At 43.1% G+C, this 21,679-nt stretch overlaps 1 protein-coding gene across 1 annotated transcript; it reads left to right on the forward strand.

Moving 5' to 3' along the window:
* The first annotated feature begins 14,951 nt into the window (after positions 1-14,951).
* On the forward strand, positions 14,952-21,441 carry LOC118206336 (aquaporin-3-like). The gene is made up of 6 exons (XM_035378943.1): positions 14,952-15,124; positions 18,076-18,202; positions 18,563-18,700; positions 18,918-19,036; positions 19,415-19,632; positions 20,075-21,441. Exons 1-6 carry the CDS (start codon positions 15,017-15,019, stop codon positions 20,253-20,255), a joined length of 891 nt encoding a protein of 296 aa, XP_035234834.1. The 5' UTR covers positions 14,952-15,016; the 3' UTR covers positions 20,256-21,441.
* The last annotated feature ends 238 nt before the right edge of the window (positions 21,442-21,679 follow it).

The following is a 21,679-nucleotide window of genomic DNA, read 5'->3' on the forward strand; positions in this document are numbered from 1 at the left end:
CGAATATTCAGCTCAAAGCCAGTTTTGGATGGCAAGAAGCAACTTGTCCCAGGCATTGTTTACGGATGATTGCTCCATCGCAGTTTCTCTTTGCAAATGATTCTTATGCCCCTGGGGATTACTGTCTCTGTCCTTGTTATGGGTTCTTATCGCTTTGCGAAAATGACGTATTTCCTCCTTGTTTGGCAAGTTCTGTGATTTCCATGAATTACCCACAATCCTTTGAGTGTGTCTTTGTAGCATGCCCGCTTGTGCAAGGAGGTGCAACAGACCATGAACTGGAAAACCCCGTACCCACCAGCCAGGAGAATGCAGCAGTTTGGTCTAAGGAAAGCCCGCATTTATGCTTCTTCTGAACTGGGTTGCATTGAATTCATTATGAACTAAACTACCATGTGATTGTGGTTTTTTTTATTTAAAAAATCCTTGATATTCGCACCAGCTTGCAGTGTCCAACTGCCATTACATAATAGCCCAGCAGATGTCACTGTTCTAGTCTGTGATGTTACGTTGTCTGTCTCTTGGTTTGTTTACAGCAATGCAGAACAGTTTAAATGTAATGTGATTAAAAATGAAAGTAACCTGTAATGGCAAGTATAGACACAGATGGGACATTTAAGTATTAATACCTGAGTATGTGGGCGAATCATAAGTGGCATTAGCAGAGTAGGGTGGATCAGTCCCACCTGGCAGTTACTGCCCCTCCTAGGCCCGGAGTGATGGCTGCAAATGGATGAATCCTCGTAACTACAACAGTGATTAAAATGTTAATGTTAGGGGAAGATCCTTTATGTTCTTCTCTGCTCTTCTAAAGGCATTAAACATGGAGGGCTTTGAGGGCGATCAGTGGGCTGGCCAGCACAACACAACAATGAGGCCTTGCAGATTTTTGAAAGAAAAGCCTGAAAATATTTACATTTCCTGACCTTCCTTCCAACCTAAATTTTATAGTTGTTTTTCAAAAAGGACAGGAATTTTAAAAATAATCACTTAAATTATTGTTGCTCCGCCCTGTATTAAATTTATGTTTTTTTGAAGTCATGACTTTTTAATAAAAGTGCTCAGAGAAATTGTCGGGGCTTCAGGAGTAGTTTGGAGACATGCTCAACTGCCCTTTGTTACAGGGATGAGCCTATTTGTCTAATGACTACTTTTAAATGAAGGGACATTGCTTATAATTGAGTAGGCAGGAGGTGTGTGTGTGTACATTTGCTTGTTTGTCAAAACTTAACAAACTAGTAGTCTGTGATGCCTTCATAAAATATACATCTTCATGTTATCAGAAAGCCAGGAAGTCCATTAATGACGCATCGCAGAAGCCCAGAAGCATTTTACCATGCTCTTGGCATTACATTAAGGAAGGTGCATGAGTCTACTTATTATTGCCAGATCAAGGTAATTACATAGCATTTTCTCAAACTCAACCGTTTCCCAGGTAATGTGTGGTTTGAAGCATTGTTATTAGGGTGCGTTGCATTGGCGTTTTGCAACCCTTTGACTTGTTTTTTTAATACCTACACTACTCACGCAGATGAGCTTTAGCACTGTCCATCCATCCATCCATTATCTATACCCGCTTATCCTGGGCAGGGTCGCGGGGGTGCTGGAGCCTATCCCAGCATGCATTGGGCGAGAGGCAGGAATACTTTCTATGTGCCTGCTCGACCACTCCGCTCTGCGGCAGCAGGGCGTCTTGCAACCCCTCCCACCCGCCCAAAGGGATCACAGAGCTTCTCCACCCTAGCTCCCCAGTGGTGGAACGAACTCCCCGTCCCTCTCCGAACCTCCCCCTCACTATCCATCTTCCGCCGTGGCCTGAAGACTCATCTCTTCAGACTATACCTAGAATAACCACCACCACGCTGTGTATATATATAAATAAAAATAAAAAAAATAATTAAAAAAACCCTTTTTCCTGTCACTTGTTACATGTTGCCCCATCCCTGCACTTCTTGGTAAATTGTATTTGTCCTAATACTCTAGCTTATTCTTCTGCCTAGTTTGGCTTTGCAGATGTTAGACCAGGATAGTGTTCTTTGTTCTCGGCTAGAAATAGCTTTACAAAATAAGTAATTGTACCTTACTGAACCCGTGTTCAGCAGTTGTCTACGATCATGAAAATGCACTTTTTGTACGTCGCTTTGGATAAAAGCGTCTGCTAAATGAATGTAATGTAATGTAATGGAATACACCCTGGACAGGCCGCCAATCTAGGCTTCAGCAGTGTGTGCTTGTGTATTTAAGTAATATCAGTCTTAAGAATTCAGGTCATGAATGCAGTCCACCTGCAAAACTAGGTTGATCTCCATTGGTTCACTTGGCCTCAGATAAAATATTTGGGATCATTGAACTGGGTAAGAAAACCGAGGCAATTTTTGTGTGTACACACACATAGCTGAACTACTGGGAATATGGGAGAGAGATTGATGGAGAGAGAGCGAGAGAGAGTGTGTTAGTCTGTGTGTGCACATATATTTGGACACCTGGGAATATGGGAAAAATATGAGAGACAGAGAGCATGTGTGTGGGAGGGAGACTGTGTGCATTAGCCTGATTGTGTGTCTGGGAAAAATCCCTGTTCCATCTCAGTGTTGCAGGTGTGCTGCTGAGGTGTGGATGTCACATCTCTTTTTACACATCTCCGGTTCTTTGTGCCGTCAGCACTCTGCGCTCTCTCTCAGACTGCGCCGTCTGTCTTGCTTACACCGAAAAATGTCTTCCTTTATTGTGAGGGGACACCCGCACAATTACCCATAACTCCCCAGAGGCGAATATGTTCGGACCTACCGTGCATTACAGCTTGGGTGAGCGGTTTGTTGTTACATGTTAGCAAAGTTTCGAGTCAGCAATAAAAAGAAAATCATACATGCCTTAATCAGGAAATTGACAGTTTGGCAATTGTGACTGTTGTTATTTTTTGTCTTTTAAACATGAACATGTCGCGTGTAATGGGCTTTTGCTGACGTAACATAAGCATACGCTTGTCAGGAAGGTTTTGTTTGAGGGATAAATTTTATCCTTTATGTGGGGAACTGATTTTTCTTAAATGCGTCTAACAGGGAAAGAGGACAGAGCTCACCCTCAAGTGCACCTGGCAATCTTTACATGTGGTCTCCAAAGTGATTTGGAGGGATTGAGCAAATTGTACATATTTTTTTCTACTTGTCACTGATTCGATTAGCATATTGTTTTAATCAAAATACTAGAAATACATTCCTGACTTGAAACGAATGAGTTGGAACAAAGGTGGCCAATATTGTTTCTGTCACAGAAGGAATAGTTTTATTTTGCATTTACAGATCTATTTCTGTGTTACCATAGCATTTTCACAGTTTGCTTTTTTATCAGTCATTCCAGAAATTAATTCAAATGCCCATCTTTGGTGGTTTATTTTGAAATAATTTTTTTTTTTTTGCATGTTTAAATGCTTGTGCCCTGTCACATTAGTGCTGTATGTATTAAAATGTGACAAGCATATTTGTGCGCTGGGATTTTGACTAAAAGGAACTTTTCAGCTCTTTTTTTGCCAAACAAATCATTAATAATATTAATTTCTTATACTGACACTAGTTCCCCTAAGTCACACACACAAGAGCATTAGAGAACTTCATTTTATCTTTTACCTAGTCCAACACCAGTGCATCCAACACTACATCAAGCCTTGAACTGAAAACACAGGTGCTCCTGCTTCTACTCTGTAACGTGACACGTTGTTCCACGCATTGAAAACAGTGTAAAAAAAAAAACACTTGATAATGATTACATTTCATAATGTAAACATTAGTTCACACTGTAATGTCAGTACAGAATGTGCATATCATTTCCATTACTGTATATTCAAGGGGAATGGTTGTTAGTCACTCTTCTACATATACAATCCAAGCCCTTGTCCATATATAATTCCTTATGGAAACTGAATATTTGTGAAAATATACCATCACTTATTACTTATCACATATATTAGCACTTGTTAAATGTATTCATTATTGTGGCTTTAAAATGTTACAAAATGTTACACTGTTGTGAGAAATATATATTTTCCAGAAAGCCCCTGTTCTGTAGGATATATTGCAGTCTATGCCATATCACTAAGGGTTAACCACATAATCTGTGGCAGCCTACTGCTCTGATTATCAAGTGAAAGGAGCACAGCAAATGTAGTGTTGAAGTAACTGTGATAGGGTGAATTTTATACATACATAGTACATTTTATGTCTTTTCATAAACTTCAATGTTCATTCAACTCTGAGCTGGCTTAACATTGAAGGATTCATGGTGTGTTTTAAAAAAACGGGGTTTTCCAAATACATGATTCAGTATTGTGCGTGGGACAACCACTGACAAGGTAAGTAATGATTAGGAAGAAGGGAGTAAAAGGGGGGGAGGGGGGGGAGCTGGGGGGATTAATTTGCTGGAATTTGTCTCAGATTTCCTGTAAAACCACATACTGTAATGTTAAAGAGAAGATCACTGCCCTTCGAGTTCGATTACAGTAGGCTCTGAATTTGGACGGAAAAGAACACCAAAAGTTTTATTCCTGCCCATTATTTCCAGGCACTGGAACACATAATTGGGTGTAGACTGACAGGTGTTCGGTCTTAAGAGGTCCAGTAAGTCTTGTTCTTTCCTGTGATTCCTGATGCGCGTTTGTTTATGACAAAAAAAAGACTGACTTGCGGCATCAGGAGACAGATCGATTTTACTCGAACACTGGTGCTTGCCACACTGTTTCCTGTACCTGTGTAGTTCCTTGTTTCATAACACCTGACTCAACACACATACTGTTTAAATAAAGCATTCTTAAGCACTCTAAAGCCCTTAAGTGTGGGCTACAGTGTGCTGCTACAAATTTAGGGGGTTTGAAAAACCAGGTCTCTAAGAGTTTCAAAACTCCTTTCTCAGTTGATTGAAAAAATGGGGTTTTAATAAACTTTTGCCCTGTCAAAGCAGGATATATGGTCAAATGTATCACGACATCTTGTGACTATGTTTCAAGTAAATCTCTGTACACTTTGTGATTGGCACATTACCTAACGTGCATTCTTAATAGTTTATTTGTCACTAATAAATAATACATAAAATTTGGATCCCTAAAATGATACCAAGAAAAGAGGCTCCTATAATTATTCAATAGTAAAGGATGCTGGACACTTGCATAGTTTAGATTCTTGAAATTATATCAGTGGCTACTTCTTAAGCCAGAGGTTCCCAAACTTTGTCCTGGGGCCCCCTGTGTATGCTGGATTTCATTCAAACCACAAAAACCAGCATTTCATTCTTAATGAGGTGCTTTTCATGTTCAGAGGGATTATTTACCCTCTTGCGTGCCATAAAAATGTTGATATTGTGCTCATTGTGTCATATTGCAAAAGATTTCATAAATAAATAGATAAAACTTCAAATTAAAGACTGAGGTGAATCAATAGGCTTCTAAGTGCTGAAAGTGTGGACATCTGGCCACTAAAATTAACCATCTGGAAGATTATGCAGTATTCAAAGACAAAAAAAATGATAATGATTCAAACCTGCATTATGTTAATAAGTTTAAGTAAAAATTATTAAATAAAAACATGTTCAAAAAACGAATTGGGAGCCTATTGAATTGTTTTTCATTTGATCAAAAAAAGTTACCTCTTTTTATGGAATTGTTTGCAATGTAGCACAATATCAACATGGCAATTTAATTCTTTGTGACAAGCTATTTCTGACATTATATGGATTAAGAGGGTAAATAACATGAAAAGCACCTAATCAAGAAAAATTAGCAGCTAGTTAAAATTATGGGGTTGCGATTGTGGTAGGAACGAAAACCAGCATACACATGGGGGCCCCAGGTCCAAGTTTGGGAGCCACTGTCTTAGGTTGTTTACCCCAAAAATTGGCTTTTAATAGCATATGACTTCAAGAACTGTATTTTTTTTTTTTTTTTAAAGCAAACACCATTAATAAACTGTGCTGCTGATGTTTCAGAGGGTTTTTGGCATTTAATAAATTGTGTTGCGTAATTCAGAATACTTTACTTTGACAGCGCATTGTGTACGTAACAGATGACAAATAGATCAGCTGCCTGAAACATCTGTACACAGTGGAAAGTTTTACTTAAACACATTGCAGCAATAATGAGATGTGTGCGCATCAAGAAAAACTGATGCATAGCAGGGACAAGTGTGCCATGTGTATGTGTGTGTGTGTGAGAGAGAGAGAGAGTGTGCATGTATGTGTGTGTGTGAGAGAGAGAGAGGGAGAGAGAGAGAGTGCATGTATGTGTGTGATGGAAAGAGAGAGAGAGTGTGCATGTATGTGTGTGATGGAGAGAGAGAGAGTGTGCATGTATGTGTGTGATGGAGAGAGAGAGAGAGGGAGAGAGAGAGTGTGTGTGTGTGTGTGTGTGAGAGAGAGAGAGAGAGAGAGAGAGAGAGAGAGAGAGAGAGTGTGTGCATGTATGTGTGTGATGGAGAGAGGCTGGCGGTGGGGAGGAGGTTCATGGATTGAGTGACCTCAGAACTGTTTAATTACCGTTCCTGAATCAGGAGAAAGTGAATGGAAGTGGCCCAGCGGTGAGCAATCCAACCCCTGAACTGGCCTGAGGCTCTGATCATGAACGAGCACAGCTTTCCCACTGGTCCTCTTCCCAGATGCAAAGCCAGTATGGAGACTCTCACGCCATATCAGCCTGAAATATTCCAGCTGTCTTCTTCTGTCCAAAGGAGCTGTTCTCTGTTCTGGATGTTAAAGATTGAAGTTCTGGCTGGAAGAAGGATTTAAACCACCCGACCTGACTATTGTCAAGACCTGAAGACCCTTTATGCTATGTAAAAAGTTGTGTAGGTCGCTCTGGATAAGAGCGTCTGCTAAATGTCTGTAATGTAATGTAATGTTTAAGCATTATTAACTGACCACTTTGACCACAGATCCTGCTAACAGATCTTTCACGGGGTTGGACCATGCCAACGTTAGCCATGACTTCTGCGGAGCAAAGCACAATTGGCTATAGCATAAGCTGGGGAGGGGCTGGCATTCCCTACCGTGTCTCCACTTGCCAATCATATCGCATTGTTCTCTGGCAGGGTAGCAGCTGATTTCATACATTTCTGAAGCTGTGCATGCTGGTACTCCTCCAGGCACAGGTGGAAAATCCAGGTTCAGAAAGTAAATCCACAAAACATTTTGACATCTGTTAGATATTTAATCAATGTTGGACAAGGAGGTCGATATAACATCAATTAGTGTGGAAAAAAAAGACGTTTTGTTTAAGGTTAGTAATTCAATGAGTACATAACACTGATCTATTATAGGTAGTCACAACATGAATCGATGTCAATCAGCCTGGTAGCCGTGACGCAGGACGACGACGGGGGCGCGGGGGGTCCTCCCCTGTATTTTGTTCCAATCACCTTGATTTTCTAATTAGCACAATTCTTCAGCCAGGAAGTATAACTAATAACTGAAATCAGCTGGATGATACTGTGCCTTTGTGCTTTGAGATTTCCACTGAATTGTGCTACAGCAAATAATAAGTAAAATGCTTTATTCTATGATTATAAAATTATAAAAGTAAAGTGATAAAAGCCTTCTGTAACAGAATTGGAAGACCATGCTTAGCTATTGTGGTTGTAGGGCTCGTGTACGTGCAAGATGTGATTTGATTTATTTGATTGCATGCAAATGCAGCTGCCGGCAACTGTGACTGTTAGTCAGAACTGTGATTCACTCACTTCCGCCTCATTGTCTTTACCAGAACAACCAGTGAATCACCCAAAACAAGGCAAAAGACTGAAAGCAATAAACAACCTGTTGAGTAGAACTTTCTTTGCAAGACTGAACGTGTCAAATGCAAAGTTTCAATCAACAAGACGTGACTGAGGGAGTTGCTGCTTGGTCATATAGGCTATTATAAGAATGACTCTTGGTCCATAACAAAATAAAGGAGGAGGTGCAAAACTGTAATTTAGATATCAAAAACACCATCACTGTAATTTCTGAGGGAATGGAATTGACTACAATATTTCTGAAAATGGTTGACTTTACCACCAAATTAGCATGTGTGATCTCCAAAGTGTGAGTCCACCACTGCTTCTGGTGCAGAGGAAATACTAACCTCCAATGAGACAGGCTAACACCCTGCTTTTAATTTGCACTTTGTCTGAACTAAGTCGAAGTTGTCTGAACTGTCCATTTGATTCATAATAATACAATGTTTGGTCTTTCTCTCTCACACTATTTTTTGCACCTTTGATGCTGGTCAAAAGCAGGTGTCACAATGTCACAAAGACGCTTACTGTTGCTAGACATGATACCAGGTCAGGGGACTGCATTGTGTATCAGCTGTAAATCATTCAATATTTTGTGATACACACCTCTATTGACTCAGTCAGTATTTGAGAAAGTGTGTTTACACAGAAACAATTTGTATCGTGTTCCCGGCTTAGCTGTGGTCAAAACCCATGCCAAAGCTTAACATGAACTTCAATGCTTAATGGAGCAATCCATGAAAAGGATGACACACAAATCCATGTTTAATCGTCATCAGGTGAAGGGGAGAAGAACACAAAAAGGCCAGAAAAACAGGTGGTTAGATTGCAGGCTACTCTGATTGCAGGTGTGCTTTGTAAACATTGAGTTGCATATTGCAGTGTGTAGTTACATCAGAGATATCAGTCTGCACGATCTTTCCCCTCTTTTGTGTTAGTCAAAATGATCCAGGGCTCAACAGCTTAAATCACGTTCTGGCAAACTGACTTTTTGGCAAAGGCTTCATGGAGGACCCATGGGAGATTGAATTGGCTGGCATTGGTTTTGACAGCTAAGCAACCACCACAATTCTAGCATTTTTGTTACCTCCATTGCTGTTGTTTTTAACTGATCGTTCAGGGATTTCATCAGTTTTTATTTGGTTTTTGCCAAACCGATGTAATTATACGCAACTGCGTATGGATTACCGTTTTATGGGGCTCGCAGTTTACCTTCATGCTAGCCTGTGGAAGAGAAGCTTAATTACTAGGAGACTGTGATCCTGACAACAGAAGCTTACCGGAACCTTATCATCACATCGGGTCCAGTTTTTTGGCCAGTGTTGGGTCCTGTGACATCTTCCAAACCGGGACTATAACACAATGCCTTCACTTACCTCACCTCCATACTGTGCTGGCTGCATCTGTTGGAATCATCAGATCACAGCAGTCAAAGGCAGAATATCCACGCTTCGCCAAATAAAAGATGATGAGCAGCTCATCGACTCCCTCCTGCTGGCGGCAACCTCTTGAGGGGCAGAGATGGACACAACCCTCCCTTGGCAGGGCACCAACACCACCAATGTCCATCTATCCCTGGTGGAGGATCCTCGGCTGAAGCTGGGAGCGAAGCCCAGATCCATAGCCTGCTTGACACCTTCTGATCCAGTCCAATGGATCCTCATCTGGGGGGAAAAACAACAAGGGAAGCATTCTCCACGTGCCTCCCTTCCAGAGCCTCTCCTGCTTGGGGAACTTGCTACTAGGTTCTCGAAGAGCTGGAGAAGCCTCCCTCTCCCACCCACCCCCCCCCCCCATAAGCCTCAATCTGGTCCCCCTCGTTCACCTACTTCCCTGGGGCCAGCAAATGTCCAGTCCCAGAGGTCCCACGGCTGGATTCCATCTCAGCCTCCTGTCAGGCTGACACCACGCGGGGCCCCTACCCACCCCCTTTTGCCGGATTCCCAGACGACATTAATCATCTGGGACTCAATTATCAGGAATGCGTGGGTGAACAGGGCACTTAAACTGCTTTCCTGGAGCCAAAGTACAAGACACTGCTGCCAAAGTATTATACCAGACATTGTCCCAACCCATCCTAACATCAATAAAATCATCATTCAACATGCACAAACAGTGATATGAGGATTTAAAACGTGACTTTGAGAGCCTCTTCAACACCCTCCAAAGTTTTCATCTCTGGTCCAATCCCCACTTTTTGGCATGGAATTGGCCATTTCAGTAGACTATTGAAATTAAATACCCGGCTTGACTGCGACACTCACAGCACGGGTTTCATTGACTATTATAACCTCTTCTGGGAACGAGGGCATCTTTTTGGTACTGATGGACTGAACCCAAACAAAACTGGGGCACTCATGTTGTCTGACAACTTTATTTGTGGCATGTGCCATTCACATGAACATCTGTCCAGCTGCCTGCTAGGTACTATTAATTGCAACTGGATACGTACTGACCGGTGCATGTCTCCCGGGTCCTAGTCCCTAGCTGATTAGTTCCACTTTCAATAGTGGCTGTTGTTTCACATACAGCTAAGATGTCACTCCGTCGACAAAATGTAATTTAAATATATTTAAATATATATTCTAAATTTGATGCTGTCATCTCAGTGATCCTGGGGCACAGACCTTTTAAATCTCATTGCATTTATGTTGTCAATACCAAAAAGAGGTTGTCTACATTAGGCCTATTACTTGATCCTTATCCTTAGACCCCTTACCTAGCACCAGGGTGAAATTGAGCCTCCTTAATTTAAGATCCCACTTGAATAAGATTTTTATTTTTAAGATCACTTGTACTCCCTCCACCCTCTGCCTGGTCATCTACAGTGTACCATCCTAGGCCGGACACAGGCTTTCTCCCAAAATTTTCAGAGTTTCTTTCTTCTGTGGTACTTTCCCTTCAAAAGGATCATCATAGCCGGCAATTAAAAAATTAATATAGATGTTCCATCTAATTCTTTAGCTATCGATTGTTTTTTAAATATCAAGAATCTTTCAGCTTTACACGGCATGTTCTGGGTCTGACACATAACTGTGTACATACTTTAGAGCTTGTGTTTACTTATGGTCTAAATATTGGCTCTGTTGAACCTGGTAGATTTCCATGTTGCTGATCACTCAGCAGATTTGTTTTTGATACTATCCTCCATGATGTCATAAAGGACCACACACGTGTTATGTGCTCTTGAATTTTTTTATTAGTAACTCACCCATATTGCTGATGTAGATAGATTTGTGAGCTGCTCTAAGCTTGTCTGCACCTCAGCTTTAAATACTGTTGCTCCTCTGAGTTAAGCAGAAGACAGGTCCCTCTCCCTGGAAAAGAGAATGTGGGAGGGTGGAACGTAGGTGAAGGAACACTCAACTCCAGTGCCATTACTGACAGAACGTGAGAGCTTTTCTGATCTAATCCATGTTAATCCATAGCCCTAGGTTTTTATTCAACACAGTTGATTGGCTTTTAAACCAAGCCATTTTTAGTATGAGAATCTTCAAGTGAGAAATGTTTGAAGGTTTTATCCTTTTTGCGGTCTGACCTATTATCTCTGTTCTGTGTCCTTCGCTGACATAGTTTGCCCTGAGCATACCACTCTTAACCAATTTTTTCCAATCTCTTATCATGGCCTAATGGATATTGTGTCACACATTGTGAAACTCTCCTCAAGTCCTGTTGACATTATACCTTCCAAATTTCTCATAGACATATTAGAAGTAGTAGCCCCTAATTTACTTTCTATTACTAATACCTCCTTATCCTCTGGCTGTGTCCCTGTTTGGTTTAAGTCAGCTTGTGTCCAGCCTCTTTTTAAAAAACCAGGCTTTGTCAAATTGCAGTGACTACAGGCCAATTTCTACTCTTCCGTTTATCTGAAAAATTCTGGAAAAAACTTTTGGCATCTGTAAAAAACAAAAACAAAAAAAACAACCATATCTTTGAAAAGTTTCAGTCAGGTTTTCACCAGCATCAAAGTACTGAGACAGCGCTCATTAGGGTCACAAATGATCTTTTAATGAATGATGATGCTGCTGACCTTTCTAAGATGTTTACCTGGTGATGGTGTGAGTCAACCACCAACGATGCGCAGAAGTTTCGCCTTTCGCCACTCGGTACGGAGCAGCTCTACGTCACGCGGCAGACATCCATCTCCCTCTGGCTCCTCCCACTGGCTTAAACTCTGGGTCAATAGTTACCTCTGATTCGTAAGAACTGGTCAGGCAGGCTAGCAAGAAGCCCCGCCTCCCCACCCTCTTTCCTCCTGTCTACATCCCGCTGTGTTTATGCCCAGGGAAACATCATTTTCATGGGTCGGTTGTGCACCTGCTCGGGGATTTACCATCCCAGAATAACCACCAGGGGCAGCCTGTGGCACGTAATGCTGTTTTCTCCCCATGTGCTGTCCGCATGTTGTTGTGTTTGGTTTGAATTTCCCTACCTTTTTATTTGTGTTTACTGAAGCATATCTGTGCGTAAATGCAGGTTTTGCGCTGCCACTGCTTTAAATGCTTCCACATGGGCAATGCTTGGCATGTCCTCTTCAGACTTCATTTTTGTCTCTCTTCCCATCTCCACTCCCTCGCATTTCTATCTACTGTATCTATGGCATTTCTATTGATTGTTTTTTTTATGGGCTTGTTATGGATGTAATAAATATATATTCAGGGTTCTGAAATTTGGTTCTTGGATAGCATAGCTAATTTTAGTGCTTTACTCATTACATTTATATACATGCATATGCATATACATTTGCTGCTCAGAGACTTGTGTACTGACAGTATTGCAAATATAAATCAGGTTGAATCTAATTTATCTACTCTTACATTATAGTCGCTCTAGATAAGTGTCTGCTAAATGTAACATAATGTATTGTAAAGAAATGTATGTCCTAACCAGGTAGAAAGAAGTTCATTGAATGAGGAAGAAATGGATTCCTCTTCAATGGGGTGGGGGGGGGGGGGGGGGGGGGGGCGGGACAGGGGACAGTACGGTGTTACTTGACACCCCAACCCAGCAGAAACCCTTTGTTCCCTTTTAGGAAGCAAAGGCACATGCTCTCAATAACCAAAGAACTGGCACTGCAATTCTGTATAATTTTTCCAATCTAACACGGGGGTGTCAAACTGAATCACAAGGGTGGCGCAGTGTCTGCGGGTTTTTGTGTTTTCTTTCAATCAGCTCCAAATTAAGGCCTTGAGAACAGGGCGTGTGGATTCCTTGGCCAATCAATGACTTGAATGAAAGACTTGTGCCGAGAACACGCCAAAAACCGGCGGGCACTGGTTTGACGCCTGTGATCATACAATTTATATGAAAAGCCTGACGCAATATGATTTCAGCATTTTTCTCAAGGCATTGTGTGCGCGTCCGTTACGACCTGTTCTGTCAGGTTATAACTGGCACCGGGAGGGAAAGCATCAACTACTGTATAGTACACATTCAGTCAGTGTTACTGAGATGGTCAGACTGTGCAGCAACGTAGCTTTTCTGGATTTATTATTTATTTTAGTGTAGCATTGAGTGTTGACTGCAGTCCACTTGCTAAGCTGGAAGTAATGTGACACTGTGGAGCTGAGATGGTTGTTTGAGTACGCTGGCTTTATCAAAATCAAATTTAAATCCTGGTCTACTTCACAGGATTTGTGCAATAAGCTAACTGTGGTGGCTAAGATTATGCAGTTTCACACTTTGGGGCTTAAAAAGCCCCAAATCACAAAAGGAGTCAAGGATGTGTGTGTCTGTGGTGCATTAAATAACTGCTTGGTTATGCTTTTTTTTTGTTTGATTCTATTATAATTACTCCCCATGATAAATTGATAAATGGGCCAAAATTTCTAAATTTGACAAGATAAATATGTCTTTACTATCCCTGCTATTGCTGAGCACAAGGCACTAACGTGAACGCAGACATTAGCATTTACGCATTCATAAACAGCAAATGAATACTGCATTCAGGCTGCATCTGCTTTAAAGATACAGTCTGAATGGTGTTATTACAGGCATTTAGCAGACGCTCTTATCCGGGGGGGGGGGGGGGGGGGGATAGCAATTGCGGAAATGGATGGATTTATGGATGAACCAATCAAACACTGGCCGTGCCTTCGACGGCCAGGACACAACAGGCCGCTGTCAGTGGTGTGCACACTGAAGTTTGTTCGACTTCAGCATCAGGCCGGACGTAGACAGATCGCCGGGGAGGAGAATCGGTAGCCTACGCTACAGGACCAGCGAGGCGCAGGCCCTGAACTTCGCCTTAATTCTGTGATTCATGTCCCCTCAACCCCCGGCAAGCACGTCTGGCACGTTCATTCCCTGATGTCCTCGTCACCGAGCCTCGCCTTAAATTTGGTGGGAAACGGCCTCCTTCCTGCTGGTGGGATGTGACGTTGCGCAACACTGTCACTGTACTGATGTAAACCCAGATGATGTTGCCTTTGATTGACAGATGAGTCAGGCAGTGCCCCGAGGCAGTACCGTGGCGCTTGGAAATTTACTTTGTCAGTCTCGATAGCTCTTCTACACAGCACCACACAGCTGGTAGCCAGACTTCCCCGATTGCTATCAAAACTGTGAAGTCGTATACAAGCTGTCTGGGTTAGCGTTTACCCTGTATTTGACTGCAGCTTTTGCTGGAACAGTGAGCCACTGACTGCCAGTCAACTGTGACCTTTTGCACAAAGTGATCAGCTGTGCCACGATTGTCTGTCTCTACATTTCTTCCCAGAATATTCAATACATCACTACAGGTGCAGTCACACCTGTGGCCACGCAAAAGAAAGAAAGAAATAGGAAACAGGGAAGAATAATCTGCAGTCCTACAGAAAATGAATGAGATGGGAAATAGAGAGCAATAGATATAGAGATAGAGACAGAGAGAAGGTGAGAATTTATATATAGATTTAGTGAGTGAGAGAGACAGAGACAGAGATGAAGACGGAGAGAATGAGAGATAGGATCAGAGTGAGAGAGAGATAGAGAGCGATAGAGAGAGTGAGAGAGAGAGTCTGTGTTTGTGGGAGGGTAAAACATGTATTAAGGTGTGGTGTGGGAGGGAGGAAACGGGTGGAGGTGATGGTGTGGGGGAGGAGGGGGGGGGGGGCAGGTCTATAATGACAGAGAGGGAGGTGTGTACTGTTCGAGGAGGCCGGCTTTGACTCTTGGGAGGGTCACTTCTGGCCCTATAAGAGGCCACTCCATCACCCGTGTCAAACAGAAATCCTCTGGAGATAACTTCACTGTCACTGGTAGTCACTCACCACAGCTGCACCATGGGGAAGCAGAAGTTCTACCTGGACAAACTGGCCCGGACGTTCCAGATCCGCAACCGGCTGCTTAGGCAAGGCCTGGCCGAGTGCCTGGGGACCCTCATCCTGGTGGTGAGCGAACGCCGTCCTCTCTCCGACAGCACCACTGTCCCGACACGCTGGCCCCTGGCGCACAGCGACATGTCTGTGAAGATGACTCTCTACTATGCAGTTTAAAAAGCTTGTTTTTGTACCAAATGTGCATATCATGCATGTTGTTGCGGTTGTGTTTTTCCTCCTAGCTGTAATACAATGATGTGAATGAGCGATATTGTCATCTTAAATGTTTCAGTACTTTTCCCAATTTGGCATGTAGCATGTGTTATCAAAGAGCATGCACAGTGAACAGAAATGTGCAATTATTATTTTTTACATTTTCTTATAAATCTGCAATGCACACTATTTCTGTGATGCTCAGATTGGTTGGTAAGGTCTCGTAGTGCACAGCCGCACTGCTTGTTGCAAATCTTAGCCAATCAGTGCAGCAACAGATTATTTCTTTCTCTCTCTCTCTCATATTTCCAGTGGTACAGTTATATGTACGTGCACAGGCATGGCTTTTGGGCTGCTTATGTAGTTCAATGCTCCCAGGTGTTCTGAGGCTAAGCCAAGACAAGAAGTGTTGGCCTGTGTACTGAAGGGCAATGGGCAGACTATGAGAAACGGGAAGAGCAGCTGGATATTCCAGTACGGGAGTGGCTCTTCCAGGGAAAATATTTACTAATTATGACCATCCCTCTTTCTCTCTACTGTGCTTCGTTATAAATCCAGCTGTATAAATGGATGCAATATAAATTATACAATGTAGACAAGTCGCTCTGGAGCGTCTGCTAAATGCCTGTAAATGTAATATAATGTTAAGTTCTCCCACACAGAGAGAGGGTTATTATAATCATGGACAGGTGTTACTGATGGCGTCTGCGCATGCTGCCCGTAGCAACGGCAGCTTCTGAAGCTCTGACGGAAGCTTCTCCGCGTGCGTCCGCGCTCGTTCGTTCGCGCGGTTTGCGCAACCCCTGGGCGTGCAGAGCCAGGCTCTGCTGGATGAGGGAGCCGTCCAATTGCCCCCGGGGTGCAATTCGATCATCATCATCAAAATTTACAGAGATAAAAATCTTCCTTTTATCTTTTGAAATAAGTAAATCCAGACTCCCGGCCGCGGACCGCGATGAACTAACTCATCACGCTTTGGAGCGGACGGTGTAGTTTTGCTTCATCACTAATAATTCTGGAGTGTAGACGAAGCTTTTCAGGAGCTGAGTGCACTGCTGACCCCAGTTCAGCTGAGTTCCCTTTACTGTAAGTCAATGACTTAATGCACCCTAAAACTGTTCCGGAAACATCTTTAGGGTTCTGCTTCTGCACTTTCCCATCAGAAGGCAATTAGAGAATGATTCACAACACGCCCCATCTTTCGCCCTCGGGGGAAACTGCACCCCTGTGATTAATACATTTCTTTGTATTAATTTGTTGGCAGCTTTTTATTTTTGGGTATGTCTACGTATTAATACTCTGAGGTATTCTGCCCGAAATGGCAGACTCTCGGTTTTGATGCTCCACGTGACCCTCACTCTCAAGGTGTGGCTCACGCCAGGATTCTGAAAGCAGATGCACGCCTGAAATAGAAGAATTAATAATCCTCCTCAGTCATGCACTATTTCACCTTGTTGACCGCACTGAATCCAGCACAATGGAGAGTGACACCGAAGCGTGTGTAATCACGTCCCGTCATGCCTTATGCATGGCAGGGCTTGCAGGTGTGGCTGGACGATTAATTCTTTTTGTTTTTAATCCCAGTTCTTCTATTATTTATTTGGACACACGCTCGCTCACATGCACATACACGAGCGCACATGCGCACTCATGCACACACACAAATATAGTGTTGACAGGCTAATTGTAAGAGAGTAAGGTCAGACTGTGTGCACACATCAGGTGCATCATCTTGCTAGTTCTCCTGCATGTGGGCAGTGGGCTGAACAGCATCCCATGTGATTCACGGTAGATGTTCGAAAGTATGACTAAAACTATGCTTGGATGGTGTTCATTTTCCGGGAATTTTGCAAAATGGATAGCTAAGATAATGGGCCCCTATGTTACCTTATCCCTGACACGGATGAGGCCAATCACATGGTGCGATATGTATGAACCGAAGGGGGGGCGGGTGGGTCAGTTGCATTACACAGAACAAGGGTAGTGATGGTTAAACATCCCCCGAACAAGCGCTCTTTGTCCCTGGAGGTCACTTTGATGAGGGTGGCCTGTCGGTGGGGCTCATGCTTGGCACGCCCCTCCTGGCCTTCGGGGCTACTGGCCCAGGAAGGTCCTTCAGGTCTACAGAAAAGGTCATTGTTGTCTGCCTTGTCAGTCCTCTAAGTCCAATGCATGCCTTTCAGTCGAAGGGACTTAAGTAATAGAAGGCAAATTAATCCTAAGATCTTTCAATCATACTCATTTTACAAAATTTTCCAATGCCTCCACCTTCTTCCCTTCCCTTGAACAGTTTTCCTGTCTCTGTTTTCCCTTAGCGGATGGACCCTGTACGAAGCAGTAAACCAACAGCTAGCCTAGTCTTTGGGCATTAGTAGTGCTGATTTTCCCAAAAATCCCTCTGCCTGTTCAGTTTCGTACACACAGGCCACTTAACTCCCAGTTTAACAGTTTACAACTCTTTCTGATTACTGACTCATGTCAATCACAGTCTACAACAGTGAATCATTCTCACTTCTGTTAGTGCGGTGACTCAAGAACCCATTTGAGCTATTTCAGTTTAGGGTGTGGAATTACATGTTACTAAGCTGAAAGATTAACTAAAAAAAAAAGTCAAAACAGCTGGTAGGTGGAATGAGATGGTCTCCATGTTAAAGACACACAGTTGAATGTTTGGAATGAGATGGTCTCCATGTTAAAGACACACAGTTGAGTGTTTGGAATGAGATGGTCTCCATGTTAAAGACACACAGTTGAGTGTTAGTGTTAGATGATCCTCACTCAGTTCTGGGTCTCTACCTCCACCTTTGCAGATGTTCGGCTGTGGCGCGGTGGCCCAGGTGGTGCTGAGCGCTGGCTCTCATGGCTTGTTCCTCACGGTGAACTTCGCCTTCGGCTTCGGCGCCACTCTGGGTATCCTGGTCTGCGGACAGGTTTCAGGTGAGTCATCTCCCGCTACAGGCGTTTCCTCTGATGTCTCCAATCTGAAAGCACTTCAAATGAGCAGAGCACAGAAACACAAGCTCATGCTTCGGCGTGTCATGTTAAGGCTTTCTGGTCGACACATGCTGGTTTACTGGCACAACATGCATAGAAACACATGTATGGCGGTCCATTTTCAGCCACTAGCACAAGGCATTCGCCATCACGGGTCAAAGAAAGCATCTTCGGCCTTCAATACGTTTCCAGCCAAGCTCTGAGATGAGACCAGAGGCCTCCATCTGAGCCTCTTTTTCTAGGAGAGCGAGGGATGAGTTCTGTTGTTAACCCCCCCCCCCCCCCCTTATCTCTGGCCCACAGGTGGCCATCTGAACCCCACTGTGACCTTCGCCCAGTGCCTACTCGGGAGAGAACCATGGATAAAGTTCCCAGTGTACTTCCTGTTTCAAACCCTGGGGGCCTTCTTGGGTTCTGGAGTCATTTTCGGCTTGTACTACGGTGAGTTTGTTTGGGGTGATTGACACCACAGTTGGGACTTGAGTGGAGGAACAAGGGAATTCAGATCTTAGGCTTCAGCCTAAATAAGGTCCCTGATACAATGGTGCATGTTCATATGGTCAAATTGAGTTGGGCTCTTTGGGATGAGACAAAGATCACAAAGGTGCAATTACTGAATTGCTCTGACCGTGTGCTCATGTTTCTGTGTTCTCTCCAGATGCAATGTGGGACTTCGGCAAAAACGATCTCATTGTTGTTGGGGAAAAAGCCACAGCCGGGATCTTTGCCACCTACCCTTCAAATCATCTGACCCTCCTCAATGGTTTCTTTGACCAGGTAAGTTTTTTTTTTTTGACATGTCAGACAGGCACTTTCCTCAGAGTGCAACAACAACCTCCTGGCTCCTGAGTACATCTATGATAATAGAATTTCAACTATTAGTTTATCACTCATAACAAAATGACTACCTGCCCTTAAATTAGTCATTTTTGCCTTACATTTTTGTGGTAAATTGTATCTATCTTGCACATTTTCACTGTAATCTGTAATGTAGGGCATGAGTAACAAATAGATTTTTACCCCAGTTGTAGGTGGGGCATGAGTTATAAAAATAGATCGGCAACCAAAAATGTCAAACAAGTGGGAACAATGTTGTAGCCACTCCCTAGCTCATAGAGTTTTGTGAGAATTTGAACACTTGGCTTGTGGCTGCAGCTGATTGGCACGGCGGCACTGATCGTGTGCATCCTGGCGATCGTGGACCCTTACAACAACCCCATCCCCCGGGGCCTGGAGGCCTTCACCGTGGGCTTTGTGGTGCTGGTCATCGGCCTGTCCATGGGCTTCAACTCTGGATACGCCGTCAACCCGGCCAGGGACTTCGGACCCCGTCTCTTCACCGCTCTGGCAGGCTGGGGCAGGGAGGTGTTCACGTGAGTGTGTTCCCCTCTTTTTCTGGAACCCTTTACCCACCGACATCACTTTGTTTGGGAGGGAGGGATAGCCCCTCGTATCGCTACCTCCCAAACAAAGCATATGTCCATCCCATCTCAGTAACATAGTTTATTTGCATAGTCCTCTTAACAAAGATACAAAGATGCTTTTTTATGGGAGTGTTGGAAATCATATTGGCTAATAAGAAAATATGGCCCAGTCTCGACCCATAAACAAACAGCTTTTCTATCTAATGGGAAGTAAAAATAGCTGAGCCTGCGTCCAATGATCGACTCATTTTCAGTGAAACCTTATCCTCACCCCCTCTACTGAATAGTGCACTATCAACACCCAACTTCCTCCCTTCCTGTACTTAGCAAGGCAACATTGTGAAATAGACGTTGCTTGTCTCACCCACTCTCTCTCTCTTTCCACCCACAGGGCCCATTCATACTGGTTCTTCGTGCCCATTTTTGCCCCCTTCCTGGGCACAGTGGTAGGGGTGCTGGTGTACCAGCTGACGGTGGGTTTCCACGTGGAGGGAGAGGCGCGGGACAAGATGGAGGCGACAGAAGACGAGCGTATCAAGCTGTCGAACGTCGCGACCAAAGATGCGGCGTGAGACCGACACATAGCCTTGGGTCTTATCCAAAACCTTACCCCACCTCCTTGTTTTGCCCCTCCTTCACCTGTCATAAACGCCCTTACCTCTTGACTGGGCAGTGCCCCCTGTTGTTGGCTCACTGAACTCAAACTGCAGTCACTTGTCCTGATGGGATTGGGGCAGTAACACCTGAAGAGTGTGTGTCCGTTCTCCAGCTTCAGTGCCTGTGGACAATGCACAAACCCATCGTTTCCTCTACCCACTTCATCTTCTTGCAGCTCTTTGATTTGTGGGGGCGGGGTTTTTTCCTGATTTGATCACAATCCAGGCTTTCCACCAATTTAAAAAAAAATGGTTGCTCCCTGTCTGCACTGACATAGAATTATATTAATTCTCTGATATCTGATATTCTCCCAAAAACAAGGAAATCCTGTAACTTAGTTTTGAATCCCTGTGCAGACAGTATTCTCTGTTTTATAATGTATAGTAGATTTATATATATTTGTATAGAAAATGCTTTTCTTTACGAAACTTCCAGAGCAAAACGTAATCGTTTTTGTTAACATTTGCGACAAATTGGTTTTAATTTTGTCTGAATCCTTTAAATTTCACCTGGTAGTGCTTTAAAGGACTGATGGTGCTGTGTCCTTTCGATTGACTAATGAGGTAAGTGTAGACATACTGAGTTTTGGTATGTGAATGTGTCCTGGTCAAGAGTGAGAGAGAGAGAAAAAATAGATCTATATTCCCCCATAATCACAACAGTACAAAATATGTTTAAAAAGTTCAGCACTAATTCTAACAAAAAAATATCTATCAACTTGGATTCCAAAGCTAGTATGTCAATGTCAAGTGTTTATGCTTAAAATGACCAAAAAAGCACATCCCATGTAAAAGAGCTAATTTCAAAGATTTGTAAATCATTTTACCTTGCTTGCTGTCTGTACTCTGAAGAGGCCATGCCAAGGAAAGTCATTTCGAAAAGCTTCCTGGCAAAGCTGTAAATACTGTTACTGCTTTTAATCTCAGAGTTTGTATACTTTCCTGATTCTCACTTAAACGAAAAGGCATTTATCGTGAGCTCTATTGCAATGCAATGCATTTGTATTTTGTATTTTATGAAAAATGTTTTGTACGTTTAATGGGCCAGGGAGATTTTGTTGTTTGTTTTTGTGTTACAATAAAGGCTTTTTTTTCTTATAAATGTGGGTTGAGTTGAGAGTTTGGGATGAAGTTTCAGGCTTGTTTTGTTTGGCTGTGCTGTTCCCATCTGTCTCACCTTTCATCATCTTTGGAATTCTTTACCTTCAGGTGGGGTTATTCATCAACTCAAGATAATGCCTTTCCCTTATCATTTTACAAATGAAAGTGTGCCTCGTAAGACCTATGTTTAAGTGTACTCCTGGGTCTGTTGTTTCTTACAAGCCGTAGTTTAATTTAGG

The sequence above is a fragment of the Anguilla anguilla genome, chromosome 10 (genome assembly GCF_013347855.1).
Source record: "Anguilla anguilla isolate fAngAng1 chromosome 10, fAngAng1.pri, whole genome shotgun sequence".
NCBI lineage: Eukaryota > Metazoa > Chordata > Actinopteri > Anguilliformes > Anguillidae > Anguilla > Anguilla anguilla.